This window comes from Pestalotiopsis fici, assembly GCF_000516985.1.
Source record: "Pestalotiopsis fici W106-1 unplaced genomic scaffold PFICI_Scf_7, whole genome shotgun sequence".
Lineage (NCBI taxonomy): Eukaryota > Fungi > Ascomycota > Sordariomycetes > Amphisphaeriales > Sporocadaceae > Pestalotiopsis > Pestalotiopsis fici.
This window is the reverse complement of record NW_006917097.1, coordinates 320036-334257: the sequence shown is the minus strand read 5'-3', so window position 1 is coordinate 334257 and position 14222 is coordinate 320036. Positions and strand designations below refer to the sequence as shown.

The window sequence follows — 14222 nt, the reverse complement described above, 5'->3', positions numbered from 1 at the left end:
AGCCTACGCCCACGCCCGAAGACCCACTCTCAAACACGGAGCAAAGGAGGAGACCGGGGGCAGCGGTGAGCATTAATATACCATCATTCCAGGCTTTTTTAAAACATATCACATCATTCGGGTCAAAGGAACGATGTGCTAAGGGCTCGAATATTCTTTTCCGCTTCCATGCATAGACAAGATGCGAGCTGGTTCTTCTAGAAGCACACGTCATGGGCGGAGGCGCATTCTCAAGACAAGCTTAAAAGTGAGGCTAACCATAATTCTGTCACATACTCTGAGGCCCGCTGAGGGCTTTAATACGGGCGACTATCTCACTGTGGCGCATGTCGACTACCGAATGATTATGCTGATAGTCTTCAGTTTGGTCCCTCGTATCAAGTTTTGATTTCATACATGGTGATCCTAACCAGGGCTAACCAGGGATAACCTCATGATTACTAAAAACCTTCATATGGATGAAATGCCGTAGGCTAAACCTAGAATGTAGCACTGAGCAGTGTTGACTCTGGCGCGGAAGAGATGAGAAGTTCTAGGCCCAGTAGATCACGTGTTGCAATATCTACACATGCATTTGGTCGAGAGTGACAATATCTATCGTGGCAATGTAGGAAGACGATATTTGATCTATTGTTGGAAGTATGTGAGATAAAATTCTATTTAAATTGATGAAATTCTCCAAATCCTATATCGTGAGCTGGTCCGGGCCATGTAATGTGGCCCTCTCTGTATTCATTCCCGCCAGTGGTATATAGCAGCGCAACTCCACGACGCCTATTGCGCCCTCGAGGACAAAGAGAAAGTGACAAAAAAACATAAAAAAGAATGAGCAGTTTTCCTGATATATGTGATGACGATAGCCAGCATCGCCAACACGATTGCAAGGCTGGAAGGTGATGTCGTACGGGAGTTCCGTGGTATTCACAAAGTCCCTCCACGCCAGTGATATAATCCGCAATGCGATTTGATCATGCGTGAATCAAATTGCATATGTTACTTAAATTAAATTAGCACCCGCAAGGAGTAATTCAAGGGACTCTGGTCTTTACCTCAGCGGTTCTTCTTCACCTTGACGGCCATAACCTCACACTGGCTGCATTTCATACGTTGGCACTCGCTGCAATAGTCGTTGAGTCCGACAGTTTGCCATACACCGTGACAGTGACACTGTAGAATTAGCACATACAACCTTTTAGCCTTGACTTAAAGCGACACTTACACACTGCCACAAGTAGGTTGTTTTGCCCATGTTGGGCGAGTGCGAGTAAGTTTCAAAGGGGGAAAATTTGGCAGCGAGGAAGCAAGTCACAAGGAGTCACTCTGAGAGTAAGATTGCTTGATCGAATCGATGGTGATTAAAATCTGATACGAATGCTCTAATTTCATGTCAAATGTGAAACGGATGCTCCAAGACAAATATATCCTCAGAGCATTTCCTGCCTCGGTCAAGACCTCTTATCTTCCTGCTCACTTCGCCATCGAAAGTGCCTAAGCTGACGAGGGAAGCATCATATGCTTCAATTATCTCCTCTTACCCATACCGAAGTGGGGTTTGGAATACTCGTATGAATGGACATATTGCGACTGACTGTGCTTTGCACCGGCGAGACCGGATTTCGTATAAATGCCAAAGAGGACTCGTGGTATGTCTAAGCCTTAAAGCTTCATGTATTATCGCAAATGAGAGGTGAGATTATTTAGTTGCCTGAGGTGAATAATGGCGTCAAGGAATCATTCTGTATGTTAATAGCAGAGAAGATTGGATATTATGCGACGATTCGAAGAGTTGCTAGACAGGGTCTTTTGGAACGAGATCCTGAGCGCTTCTGCCCGTCAAGCCGAAGCACATTGTACAGGTAACTGGATACGCCAGGCTCCTCAACCAGAGAGGATCATATACGGGCATGCAGCATCAGGACTGAAGAACGACTGCGGATAGGCTGAATGTAAGTGCCGTGGCTAGGCCCTCTACATGTGACTGACCGGAAACGCCCAAACGATTGTTTCCACTCGTGAAACGCGAAAGACGCTCGTCGCAAGTCAGTCAATCAAGTCGGGAGCCTTCAAATTCTGCCTGTGTTGCAATGTTGAGCCGCACGGAGAGCCTTGGCCGACGGAGCCTTATCCTTAGTGAGGCCCTAGGTCAACAGGGCGAAATCTGCTGATGAATCATAATAACACCGAAAAATAAAGCACGATGACGCAGTGACTTGATTTCTCCTCGTTCAAAAGAAACTACCATGTGTGCGCCCTTCTCATGTAAACTACGGCGGACCGTGCCTAGTGAGTGATACATGAGGATCGATGGGAAGTTTGCCTCGGCTACTGTAGCATCATCTTATAATCAGTCAGTGAGGGCGGGCGTTCGCCCGTTGCCCGGGCGGGCTGATTGTCCGGTAAGGCTGTGTGTGCTGACTTACAGTAAATGTAAAATCGTGCGAAGCTTGTGCTTTGTACTGTCCTCTTGACGTAGAAAACTGAATCGTACTTCTTATGCACATGACGGCGGCTGGGTTTCGTCCTGCGATAAATCGAGCCACAGAGATTCTTCTCTTCCTATGTTATAATGTTTGTTTCGCCAAACCGATCGAATGCGATGAAATCTGGTCAAAGATTTGGTCGACAGGATTGGGGAATGAAATGCAAAGAAGGAACAAAAAGAAGAAGAAAGGACTGTTGGCAACCTCGGCCTCAGCTCATACGGCAAATGTTTGACCAAAATCGCATATTCTGCGTTCTAGGACTTCCGGGTAGTGAGCTCCTGGTTGTTCTTTGTGGACCTTTAGGTGAGTGCGGGGGCTCTCAATTTTTATACTTATCTCCTAACAAGCCATGTAGATTAAAAGTTGCCACAAGGAGCAACCATGATGATCAAAAGTTTCTTACTCTCACTCGAATCATCGCGGGTTATGACCATCTTGAGCTTGTGGCGGTCTGCTGTGTGTGTCGAGCGGGTAGGCGCTGTTGGGGGTTGGTCAAGCCTTACAGAGTACATCAGCTCAATCAGCCGCACATTTCATAGTCTAACTCGTACTCATTCTTGAAATAGAACCCGCTGGACAAAAGGCAACCCAGCATTTCTGTTCGAGGCGAATGTCGCAAAAGACCCAGCTGGCATTGTATCAGTCATTTTCGCCTCTGCTCATCTTCGTCCAGACATGGAAACTGCATAGAGGCAAATATTATCTCTACCAAATTGCCCAGACGCGGATCAATTCGAGCTTTGTTTGCAGTGGAAGTGGGCAGGTAGGTGGGTGGAAGTGGAGGTCGAATTATGTGGGATGAGCGTCAGACACCAAGCAATAATCATAGCCTGGGTCATGAGAATTGGAGTTGGCACCAGCTGCTTTCCAAAATATACTTTCAATGCACCAAATTTTATTGGAAGATCACTCGGCTTTCCTGGCGTCCAAGAATGCACCCATTCAGTCACTGGGGTGTGAGGACCCGAGCGGTGTCCAAACTCTTGAGTCTCCTGGCGGATCGATTGCGCAGGTACGGCTGCATGTTCGGAGGTTGACCTGTACATGGAGCCTAGGTAGGGAATCCAGGCAATTGATCCTTCGTTGAGGGATTCCAAAGGACGGGCAAGTAGGATGCGCAATCACCTTGTCTGAGCGGCAGACTTTTCTTTCTCTACGCCAAAGTTATCGGGCTCCCCTTCCTCGTCAGGCTGCAGGACAAAGTGCACATCCTTTGCAGCTCTTGTCGCCAATGACATTTTGAATCAAGGTCACGACTTCTACGCCCAGCTATAGTGGTTGGTGTCGATAGCAGGCGGGCTTTGGTGGGAAACGGCCCCCTTGCAATCATTGCTACTTTGAATCTGCCCAGGGGGGTAAAAAGGGCAACTTCATTGGTGGCACCCGAGCGTACACCTGCGGCTTGTGCCGGATTCGCAGTCGTCGTCGACTGATAGGCTGGTCATCTCCTGACAGAAAACGTCCAGAGTCCAGACCGAGGCAGCGAAGCATATATTGAGATGAGTGGCTCCGGATCTTGAGCCGGGAGATTACTGCAATGCGGTCCGTTGTCATCGGGAGTTGCTCATGACGATCTTATCATATACTACCAACTAGGTGGGGTATATCAGATCAGTTTTGATCCTCGCATCCGCTGGCCGCTATTCCCAGTACGCGGCGGCGCAAGAGTTTAGTTGGTGTGCTTTAGTTTAGCAGTAGCAAAGTACGAGCTACTCGACACTAATGTAGTGCAACATTGAGGAACATGAAGGCCTAAAATGGTCGTGTAGCTGGTGCCTGTTTCCCACTGATCTTGTTTAATCGGGCACGGGGGGACCGTTGAGATGTACGGAGCCACTGGTCTGTGCGCTGAAGCAAGCTCTACATTTGCTACCCTGTTCGTCCCTAAATTTCCGATCTCATTTCTGGCTCGGAATTGCAGCGGATCCCCAGCCTCTGGGAATTGCCAGGGCCTCTCTACATTAGGACTCGGGTGACACCCTGTTCTGCTGTTGTGCGACAACGTGCATTGTCACCTGTTTTCTTGCAAGACTTCCTCGCCCGCTAGTACATGGCCCATCGCCATCTTTCCTCTGTACACTCTCTCAACCACCATGAGGATTGGACGATGCAACGGCGATGTCAGCAGCTGATAGCGTCAGAGCCTCGTCGAGGTGGGCTACCCGCAGCATCCCCATTGTCCTCGCTGCCGCGGTGGGTTACGCTACCTACGTCACCATTTATCGTGTTTGTGGTATGTCTCAAATAAGCACCAAGGAGATTGAAGATCTCCCGTCGGTCGCGCACTTCAAGAATGCTTACCCTTTGTCGCCGCTGCAGTCCGATACCTAATCCGCGAACAACGCAATGTCGGCCCGGCCATTGCCATCTTGGTCTTTTATTTCCTGACCCTGCTGCTCATGAGCGCAGCCTATTTTCGCACCATCCACATGATCAACACCGACGTCCCTCTCGTGCCGCTTGGACCTCTCGCTGTCGAACGAAGGGCGCAGGCAAATGAGAAGAGTCAGAAAGCAGCAAGCAGTCGCGATGGTGATCTCGAGAGCCAACCCTACTATGCGGCTACAGATTCCAACCCTAACAGCCCGGGACTGGAGCAGTTTTACACCAAGACGGCCTTTGTATGCGAAAATGACGGTCGACCCAAGTGGTGCTCAGAATGCTGCAATTGGAAACCGGATAGGGCGCATCATAGCAGCGAGATCAATCGTTGTGTCATTCGCATGGACCACTACTGTCCTTGGGTAGGAGGTATGGTTGCAGAGAATTGTAAGTCGTGCCGTCCAGTTGCCGCATACTTGCCGTGAAGGCTGCTCACCACATGTATTGCAGCCTTCAAATTCTTTACGCAGTTTTGCATGTATACAGCTTGCTACTGTGGTGTTGTACTCGGTGCCGCAGGATCAACTTTGAAAAAGAAGATAAACGAAGGCGCGGTGCTTGATCCGCATCTGGTCGCTATCCTGGCCATAGGTGGATTTTTTGGTCTATTCACATTCCTCATGACTACGACATCCTGGAGGTATATCGCAACCAACATGACCAACGTCGACATGATCGGGGCCAGGAAGAAGGTCTATCAGGTCGCAGTCAGAATCCCCCGCGGTGCTGAGCGGCCTGAAAAGTACCACACCGTCACATACCCGTTGCCCATGGTCGAAAATTCGTGCGATGGTGCCGCGAACGGCGCAGCTTCGTCGCCCAGACAGCCGCAAAGGGACGATCTCGCCAACAGAACTTTTGCAATTCTCAAGACAGAACCGGGCGAAAACCCCTGGGATTTGGGACTTTGGAGGAATTGGCAGGAGATAATGGGCAGCAACATTTTGGATTGGTTTCTCCCGATAAGAAGATCACCCTGCGTGAATCATGATAACGACGAAAGTTTCTATCGCATGGATAAGATGCTGAAGCAGCTCCGCGAACGATATGGCATTGATGGCGCATCTGCTGATGAAACGGACAGAATGGAGTTGCGGGAGATTCAAAGAAACATCACTTAGAAGAGCATTATCATGATACCCTCGGAAAGACAAGGCGTTATTGGATTGGGACTACATAAAGTTCACGACCGCGAATACAAGCGGGTAGTAATGACTAATATTTTGCAAAGTAATGAATGAACTACTCCTCCCGTGTTTATAGGGCCCCGTGATCTATTTTGTATTCCGGAACTGAGAATGACAAATAAAATGAGCGTGTAGATACGATAAACAAGGACTCCCGTTTGGTCCGCTATTTGCTCAACATGATAACCACCTCATAATCTTGACTCTTCACTGGCTAATCTCCACAACTTGGGCATTTCACGTGCCCACACTTGGAGCATACCCAATCTCCGTCACTGCGTTGACTAAAAGTTTGTTCCTCATCACAATCAGAACAGTGAAAAGTCTCTTCCTCGGGCGGCGGCGGTGGTGAAGGGTGGTTGTTTGAACTGTCATGTTCTGATTCTGAGTCCGACGATGACCTTGTGGAAGTCGCTTTCAGTATGAAACTAACACAAGTTATATTCATGCTCAACGTACATCTTGATTGGAGAAGTTCTTCAACGGCTCTGTTTTATGAAATAGTGTAGAGTGGCTGAAATTGAGCCCGGAACCACGTCGTTGGAAAAAGGAACCGATCCAATTCAAAAACTTGGAAGAAAACGAATTCTTTGTTGTCAAATTGATGACTTTAGATTATTGACGAAGAAGTCTTGAGCTTGATTGCAGTCGTAGTTGAATCTCCTCTCCATCATAACTGACCTGCTTGTTGTATTTATACAGTTAAAAACAGTAGAGCCGCACCCAGAACACCCTATTCATCAACCATTTCTCGTTCCTCGTCTCTCTCCCCGTGAAGTCACTTGGTAACGATCCTATGGACTCCTCCGGTGAAGCTTCTTGTGAGCGCACTCTAGTACTACCGAGGCATCTTGTACGTAAGCTTAGAGGATCATGTTGTGCAGCTACCCTCATCCCATCCTGTCGGTATCTGAGGCGTTGCCATTGTCGAATCAGTCTTCTCAATTCTTCTGAAGTGTGGGTAATCCGAGTCACTGTATCACTGCCCAGAGATAGACCTCATCCTCAGCCCTAAAAGCTTAAATTGACACAGAATAAGGGGTTGTACAGTTGCTGTGAAGTATTCGGAGATCGACGGGTTTCCCGAAATGATATATGGCCCCCAGATGCAAGATGGCGGCGGATTTAGCAATACGCGTTCTCTGTTTGCCGTAGAGTCTCGTGGGGGAGAATCTCTGAAGAATATTCGAAAAAGAATTGCACTTTCAGGAAGGAATCCGCCCCAGGTGTACGAATTCTCGCAATCCCTCCGGAGGCTGGTATCCTTTCACACCTTGGCTTCATTCATGAAATTCTAAAGTACGGTCTTTACCTGAGCAATCCGGAGTAGTCAGTAATTATTGAAGATGCTGACCACACTCACTGGGGGCTAGGCTGAGGTATTGCTCTGCCGCCGAGATAGCCTCAGGATGCGGCTCAAGCCGTAGGAGGCGCAGAAAAGCCACCGGAGCTGGACCCCAGAGATGGCAATTCTGGCGATCAATGTGCAAAATTCCTCCCGAGATGAGGAGAATACGGGACTTTTGGACGGAATGGGTGTAGGGAACTTGAACGCATAGTGGCTGTCCCGGAGTCTCTACCAGACTACCTACGAAGCACTTGTTTTCGAAAGCGTCTTTGTTTCATCACGCACATCAGCAAAATCACAGTTTCTCTGTTGTTCAACACCATATCTGATCCTCTTGACGCAGTCATGCCAATGTTACGTGGGATATGTGAATTCTGTGCAACATAATCAGAGATTCAGGCTCACCGTATTATTTTGCGGTGATGCAACAATCCACGGGTTTGTGTACGCTTCTAGTCAATCGCTGACACAGGTTAGGGACGCTCAGGCAAAAAGCTCTTGGATACGTGCCTCAAAGCAATTATTCACACACGTTGATTTCGGTGAGCCATGATCCGGGCTGCAGGTAAACACGCATCAGACGAGGTTACTTCCCTTGGATTATCCCTCGGATATCCTCCGAGTACTCTTCATTCGGATATTCGAAAGACTACATTATATCTAATCTTTTGCGATCACTCGAGTGTCATCTGCTGTCCACTTGGTCATGTATTTGGAAATCAGAGCCATTGAGCGACAGGAGGCACTGTCAGCTTTTCAAAACCCATAAGGCTGGTTGTGACATCGATAGGTATCAAAACAGAAAGACGACAATTATCAAGTCTCCTAGAATGAGGATCAGGCAACTCTTAAAAGATTCTTTTAGGCTAGGTTTCTAATCACACGAGATTCTAGTTTACCGAGATTGGCTTCCTTTATTAGTAATAATGACTGAAGGACGGCCGAATCCTGCCCGCTGAAGATGAGAAGTCACAACTGCCGCTGATTTCGATCAGGGTAGTTGACTGGCAGTGTCTACTTGTCTGCGGTTCGTTCCCTTCCCGCTGCAACCCCCCACACATTCGACAAATTGGGCACATGCACCCGCCTACATTTAGGAGTCACTGCTGATTCGATCGTCAGAGGCGGCGCACGCGACTTCAGCGCCCATCAGACTCAAGAGCCTCATCGGATCATGGGGGCCGTTGCCAGTGAAGGGGGTATGTCGGACAAATAGGGCTACTCCTGTAAAAATAAAAACTCTAGACTACTGAATGGGAAGTCTGATCTCTGAGGCAGTTCGACTGAGGTGCCAGCCAGCTTGGTAAGGCTTCTGAGACAGACCAAGCAGTTTCCTCACAACAGCCTGACATCTCTATCTCGAGATGATACATAGTATGGGGCTGGAACTCTTGCTTTGACACTGCACATGGACTGCGCCTTCAAGTATGCCGCAGTCGATCCTCGAGCGCTCGCATCAATCCTGCGAGGTTGCTCGCCAGGGAGTCTTGACACACACACACACACACACACGATGCCTGCAAAGGCTGGCTTCTCCGATCTTTGGGAAGAGCGGGTATGCTAGATCAATCCAACACGGAAAGCCTTTTGCATTCTGCAACTACTCCAACCGCTACGCATGTTTGATTCGATTCTACTGATGTTGCGCATGAGCACAAAATCTTGAGGGCCTGCCAAGAAGTCTATGCAAGAGTCATGAAGCGGCAGGTGTATCCATCATGTCTACTACATTGGTTTCTCGCAGAAGAGCCGGGGCCTTGGTGGAATGCCGTATAGTATGGAGCAGAGTGGGTAATACACTGGGCATACAACAAATGCATCGGAACCGGACGCTTCAAACTGCACTGTATCATCATTTCGATTCTTCAAGAGCACTGTCGAGACTTGTATAGAATGCCTGTAAGGATATGAGACATTAAAGCCAAATGTGATGACAAGTAAATAATTACAATAAGTCGCAAGTCGAAGGATGCAAATGCTGCTAGAAAGTCCCAGCAGAAGTCCCCAGCGCTTGACGTAGTAGACTTTTCCCCACTTTATCGTCCCTTAGTGGAACCCGGCAGCAAGAACTGCCTGACTGTAGCGTCTGCAGCAAAGGCAGCAAACATCGCTGCAAGGACAAACGACGCGCTGAGGCCGAATCCACGACTACAGCGGGACAGGCGGCAGAGTAAGGAGAAGACGGGAAAGAAGTCTCATTCACCAATCTGTCAATCAATAAGCCACCTTCATAGAGGCGTGGTCATTTCACCAGCGCTGCAGATATCCTCTTGAATTTCAGCGCCATGCTCTACCGTCAAGATCGCGCAACATCCTTCGGCTTTTCCACCACCTAAGTCGCGTGCAGCCGCCATCAATCATGCCCGCCTCATCCCCTGCCTTCCGGCACTCCTCCCCGGCCTATGATGGGTCCCGTCTCCGGAAGTCACAATTCACTCATCGGCAGCTTGCTCTTTTGGCATCATACTCCACTACATCGCCTCTGCGTGTCATTGCGCACATCGATCTCGATGCATTCTATGCGCAGTGTGAAATGATTCGGCTGGGTACCCCCGAGGACCAGCCCTTGGCAGTTCAGCAATGGTAAGCATGACAAAGGCCACCGCATGCTGGCATCGCGGCATGCGTCGCTCACGCAGGTTTAGGCAAGGGCTCATAGCTATCAACTACCCAGCTCGCAAGTTCGGAATAGGCCGTCACTGCACTTTAACCGAAGCAAAGAAAATGTGTCCCCAGCTCATCGCTCAGCATGTTGCGACTTGGAAGGAGGGCGATGAAAAGTGGGCATATCACGAAGATGCTGCAGCTCACATAGGCACCCACAAGGTCTCTCTAGACCCTTACAGACTACAGTCGAGAAAAATTCTAGCTGTCATCAAGGGCTTCCTGCCTGCAAATAAACAAAAAGTGGAAAAGGCTAGCATTGACGAGGTCTTCGTCGACTTATCGGCGCAGGTTCATTCTATCCTCTTGGAAAGGTTTCCCGAGCTTATGAATCCTCCGCCTTACGATGACCCTTCGGAAAGGCTACCACTGCCGCCTGTGACGGCGCTTGACTGGCAGGCGGATGCATTGGTTGATCTCGACGATGTCGAAGCAGAGGCAGACGACCCAGACTGGGATGATGTGGCCATACTCATTGGCTCGGAAATTGTTCGAGACATACGTGCCCAAGTTCGACGCGAGCTGGGTTACACCTGCTCGGCAGGGATAGCGAGCAACAAGATGCTCAGCAAGTTGGGCTCTGGCCACAAGAAGCCCAATCAACAGACTGTGATACGGAACCGAGCAGTGCAACACTTTTTGTCTGACATGAAGTTCACCAAAATTCGAAACTTGGGTGGGAAGCTCGGCGAGCAGGTGGTGTCCACGTTTGATACGGAATCCATCAAGGATCTCTTGGCGGTACCGGTAGAGCAGTTGAAATCCAGACTAGGCGACGACACGGGTATATGGCTCTACAACACTATTCGTGGCATCGACACCAGCGACGTCAATTCGCGTACACAAATCAAATCCATGCTCTCGGCAAAATCATTCCGTCCGAGCATCAACAACATTGATCAGGCCACCAAATGGCTCAGGATCTTTGCCGCTGATATATTTTCGCGATTGGTCGAAGAGGGAGTTTTGGAAAATAAGCGTAGGCCCAAAACTATCAACCTGCATCACAGACACGGCGGCCAGACTCGTTCCAGGTCGAGTGCCATCCCTCAAGGGAAAAGGCTTGACGAAAGAACCTTGTTCGATCTAGCCAAGCATCTCATGCACCAAATCACTCTAGAGGGACGGGTTTGGCCATGTGCCAACCTCAGTCTCAGTGTCGGCGGATTTGAGGATGGCGTCACAGGAAATATGGGAATAGGGGCTTTCTTAGTGAAAGGAGAAGAAGCCAAAGAGCTGAATACCAACTCGAGAGAATCAACCATGGATGCCATTGAGAGACCCGAAAAACGTAGGCGCGTCGAGGCTCCAAACATTCAGAGTTTCTTTAGAAAAACGTCGTCTCCCGCGGAAGTCGGAGCCCAAGAGGACGCAGACGCTTCAGGTGGCAGCCATTTACTGAGGCCCAACCTGTCTCATGACCTCCATGCCAGGAACGAAGGCATGGAAACGCCTGAAACTCCCTCAAAAGAGGAACCAGAGCGTCGACAGATGCCTATTACAGGTTACATGTGCTCACGATGCAATGCAAGCCTCGAGAGCGAGGAACATCTCCAAAGCCACAACGATTGGCACATGGCGACTGACCTTCAGGAGGAGGAGGAACGTGGCAGATCCGGATTTGTTCGTCAGCAATTGGCTCCACGCATCCAGAAGCAGAAGAAGAATTCTTCTGCATCTACCTCAAAGAAGCATTCGCGTAGGGACAACAATAAGCCTGAACAAGGCCAGAGCAAGTTGAACTTTGGATAACTACGGGCGAATACGATCCGGGGGGAGGTTCTCTTGGAGGAAATCATCATTAGACAGGGTGGATCTTCCCGTCCCGATGCCCAGCTAGAGACATGGCCGGCCATTTGGCCGTGTCGAGTTCTTACGGCCTTTCAATGGACTTCATTCGGAGATCAGGACGACGCGAACAACAGGCTCAACTGCAAGGATCTCGGCAACCAATCTCTCCACGGCTGACCATGCATCAGTGCAGCAGGAGACGATCCTCCCTAGAGGTACACGACTGCCGTGGTTGGTTGCTTAGAAGTGTCGGTCTGAAGACCCAAGAATGGAGCCAACCGAGCCCGGGTGGCTTCGAGTTGTTGTCAATAATTCGGCGGAAAAGGAGTAAGAACTCAACCTTTGCAGCTGCCGAGAGACTCCATTGCTGTGGGATCGACATTTCCTCGTTTATTTGGGAAAATCACACGGGATGTGAATCACGATAACCTTTGCCTGCTTGGTGCCTGGCCACCACTCATTCAGCTAGTCACGAAACAGCAGCTCTAACCTAGTTTTGTGTAGTCGGCGAGTGCTACTAATCAAGATGAACAAAGTACACAATGGGATTTTTCAGTTTCAACTGCTGCAATCAGCGTGGTAGGGCGGACGGACGCAACTCAGGAAATGCGACCCGTTAACTGGTAGGCGGCGCCACGGAACTGGATATTGAATGAATTGATTGGCCACAACTTGGGCACCCACCTGACTGCTTGTACGTTCCTTAGGCCCTGGCGCATTGATACCCAACGTCGAAGCAGGCACTTCCCGGCCTGCCTCCACGACGCAGCTGAGAAGCGCCGGGTAACCACGTTGACGAATTTGTCTGGTTGTGTTTTCTACGGAGTGGATCTCGTCGTCTGGCTTTTTGCCGGGCCCATTATGATGCAACTCAGACACCGGACTCTTAACCATGCAGTTTGGCTAGGTAGCCAGAGAGGCCTTTTAATAAGTGCTGCCAATTCACGTATGTACCGTGTATGACGACGAAGTTTTATTTGGCACGTTGCATGCTCTCACTGCTTGAGTCCTCCAACCTGCCGCCGAACCGTCCGCTGCTGCCACTCACAGTCCAAGGAAGTCCCTTGGTTGCTAGAACGAGTCGGAACAAGGCACACGAAACAGCGTTCTATCATCACAATAGTGCTTTCCATTAGTGCCTGATACCCTAATATTCTGGAGAACATTATATAGGGACTAGGCGTCTGTGCCCAGCTCTAAAAGGAGTGCTCTCGAAAAAATTGCCTCCTTAACAGCTTGGGAAGCCTTGTGGCCTGTTCGCGCACTCAATCATCGCATAGTTGCGACTACAACAAAAGTTGAGCATACAACTACATTACAGAGCCGACGCTCAACACGGCGAGTTGCCCATCGACCCAGTCCATCTCGGCCATCGACATTTGCCACGAGCCTGCATCCTGCTTCTCGGTCACCTAAAAGAGTAACAGAAAACCAGTTTCCACTGTCTCTGCTAAACCCCAAGCTACCGCCTCTTCTCGGTGTAAGACTTCTGCTGCTGCTTTTTGTTTTCTTGTCCAAAGAGACATGAGCGTCGCCACTTATGTTTGGCATCCGAACTTATTTGGTCCCACCTTTATATTTGAAAAGAAACAATCGCGAGAATCCTGGGCTCTGACTGCTACCTGAAATTGTGTTGTGACGTATTTCATCACAAAAGCACAGTGTCACAAGCGCTCGACGCAGACGCAGTTTTCTTCGCTTATGCTTGTGTGGTTGTTCACCAGCCACAACTCCAACGAATCGCCTTTTACCTCAGACCAAGCACCAACCCAGGTCCTGGGCGGGTCTAGTTGGCAGTCCGCCACTATAACGACGATCGTTTGCAGCTCCTCCTCTCATAAGGCCTTGTCTAGCACCACTAACTGCCTGTGGTGCCTTGGGTGCTATCGCTGCGTGCATCCCTTTTTTCACCCAAACCCACACGGACGCCAGTGCTTTGCAGGCTCTAGGCCTTCATATCAGGCGTAACTTTTTCCTGCTTCGGGCTCAGTACATTTATTTACATCTGGGCACAAGAAGACTGTTGCAAACTATTCCTTTTTCTCCAGCCACGTCGCTCGCACCTCAGTCGAGAAGGGTCTTTCCACGTCTCCCGACCAGCGAGCCAGGCAACCCAACGGCACCTGCAAGCGGCCATTTGACCCTCCTACAGTAATACCGCATCCACCCCACCCACAACAGGTCGGCACCTCTCTCTGTCGATTGGCCCAATTCGCTCTTGTCCACAACTCTGGCGGAATTTTTGAGCTCGTAGCATTCCATCCATCCATCCATCCGTCAGACGGCGCATCATTGAACGGTGCGCGATCATTGGTGTCAGACGAGCTGCACTACACAATAGAATACCTGTCGCCTGCCTGCGTAGAC

General features: G+C 49.6%; 2 protein-coding genes across 2 annotated transcripts; both read left to right on the top strand.

The window, feature by feature from the left end:
* Positions 1–4601: 4601 nt before the first annotated feature.
* Positions 4602–5986, top strand: PFICI_09732 (uncharacterized protein; the record flags this gene model as incomplete). Its single annotated transcript, XM_007838313.1, has 3 exons — positions 4602–4716; positions 4803–5252; positions 5316–5986. 3 exons carry the CDS (start codon positions 4602–4604, stop codon positions 5984–5986), a joined length of 1236 nt encoding a protein of 411 aa, XP_007836504.1.
* A 3773-nt stretch (positions 5987–9759) lies between these two features.
* Positions 9760–11816, top strand: PFICI_09731 (uncharacterized protein; the record flags this gene model as incomplete). The annotated part of the gene is made up of 2 exons (XM_007838312.1): positions 9760–9983; positions 10046–11816. 2 exons carry the CDS (start codon positions 9760–9762, stop codon positions 11814–11816), a joined length of 1995 nt encoding a protein of 664 aa, XP_007836503.1.
* Positions 11817–14222: the final 2406 nt, after the last annotated feature.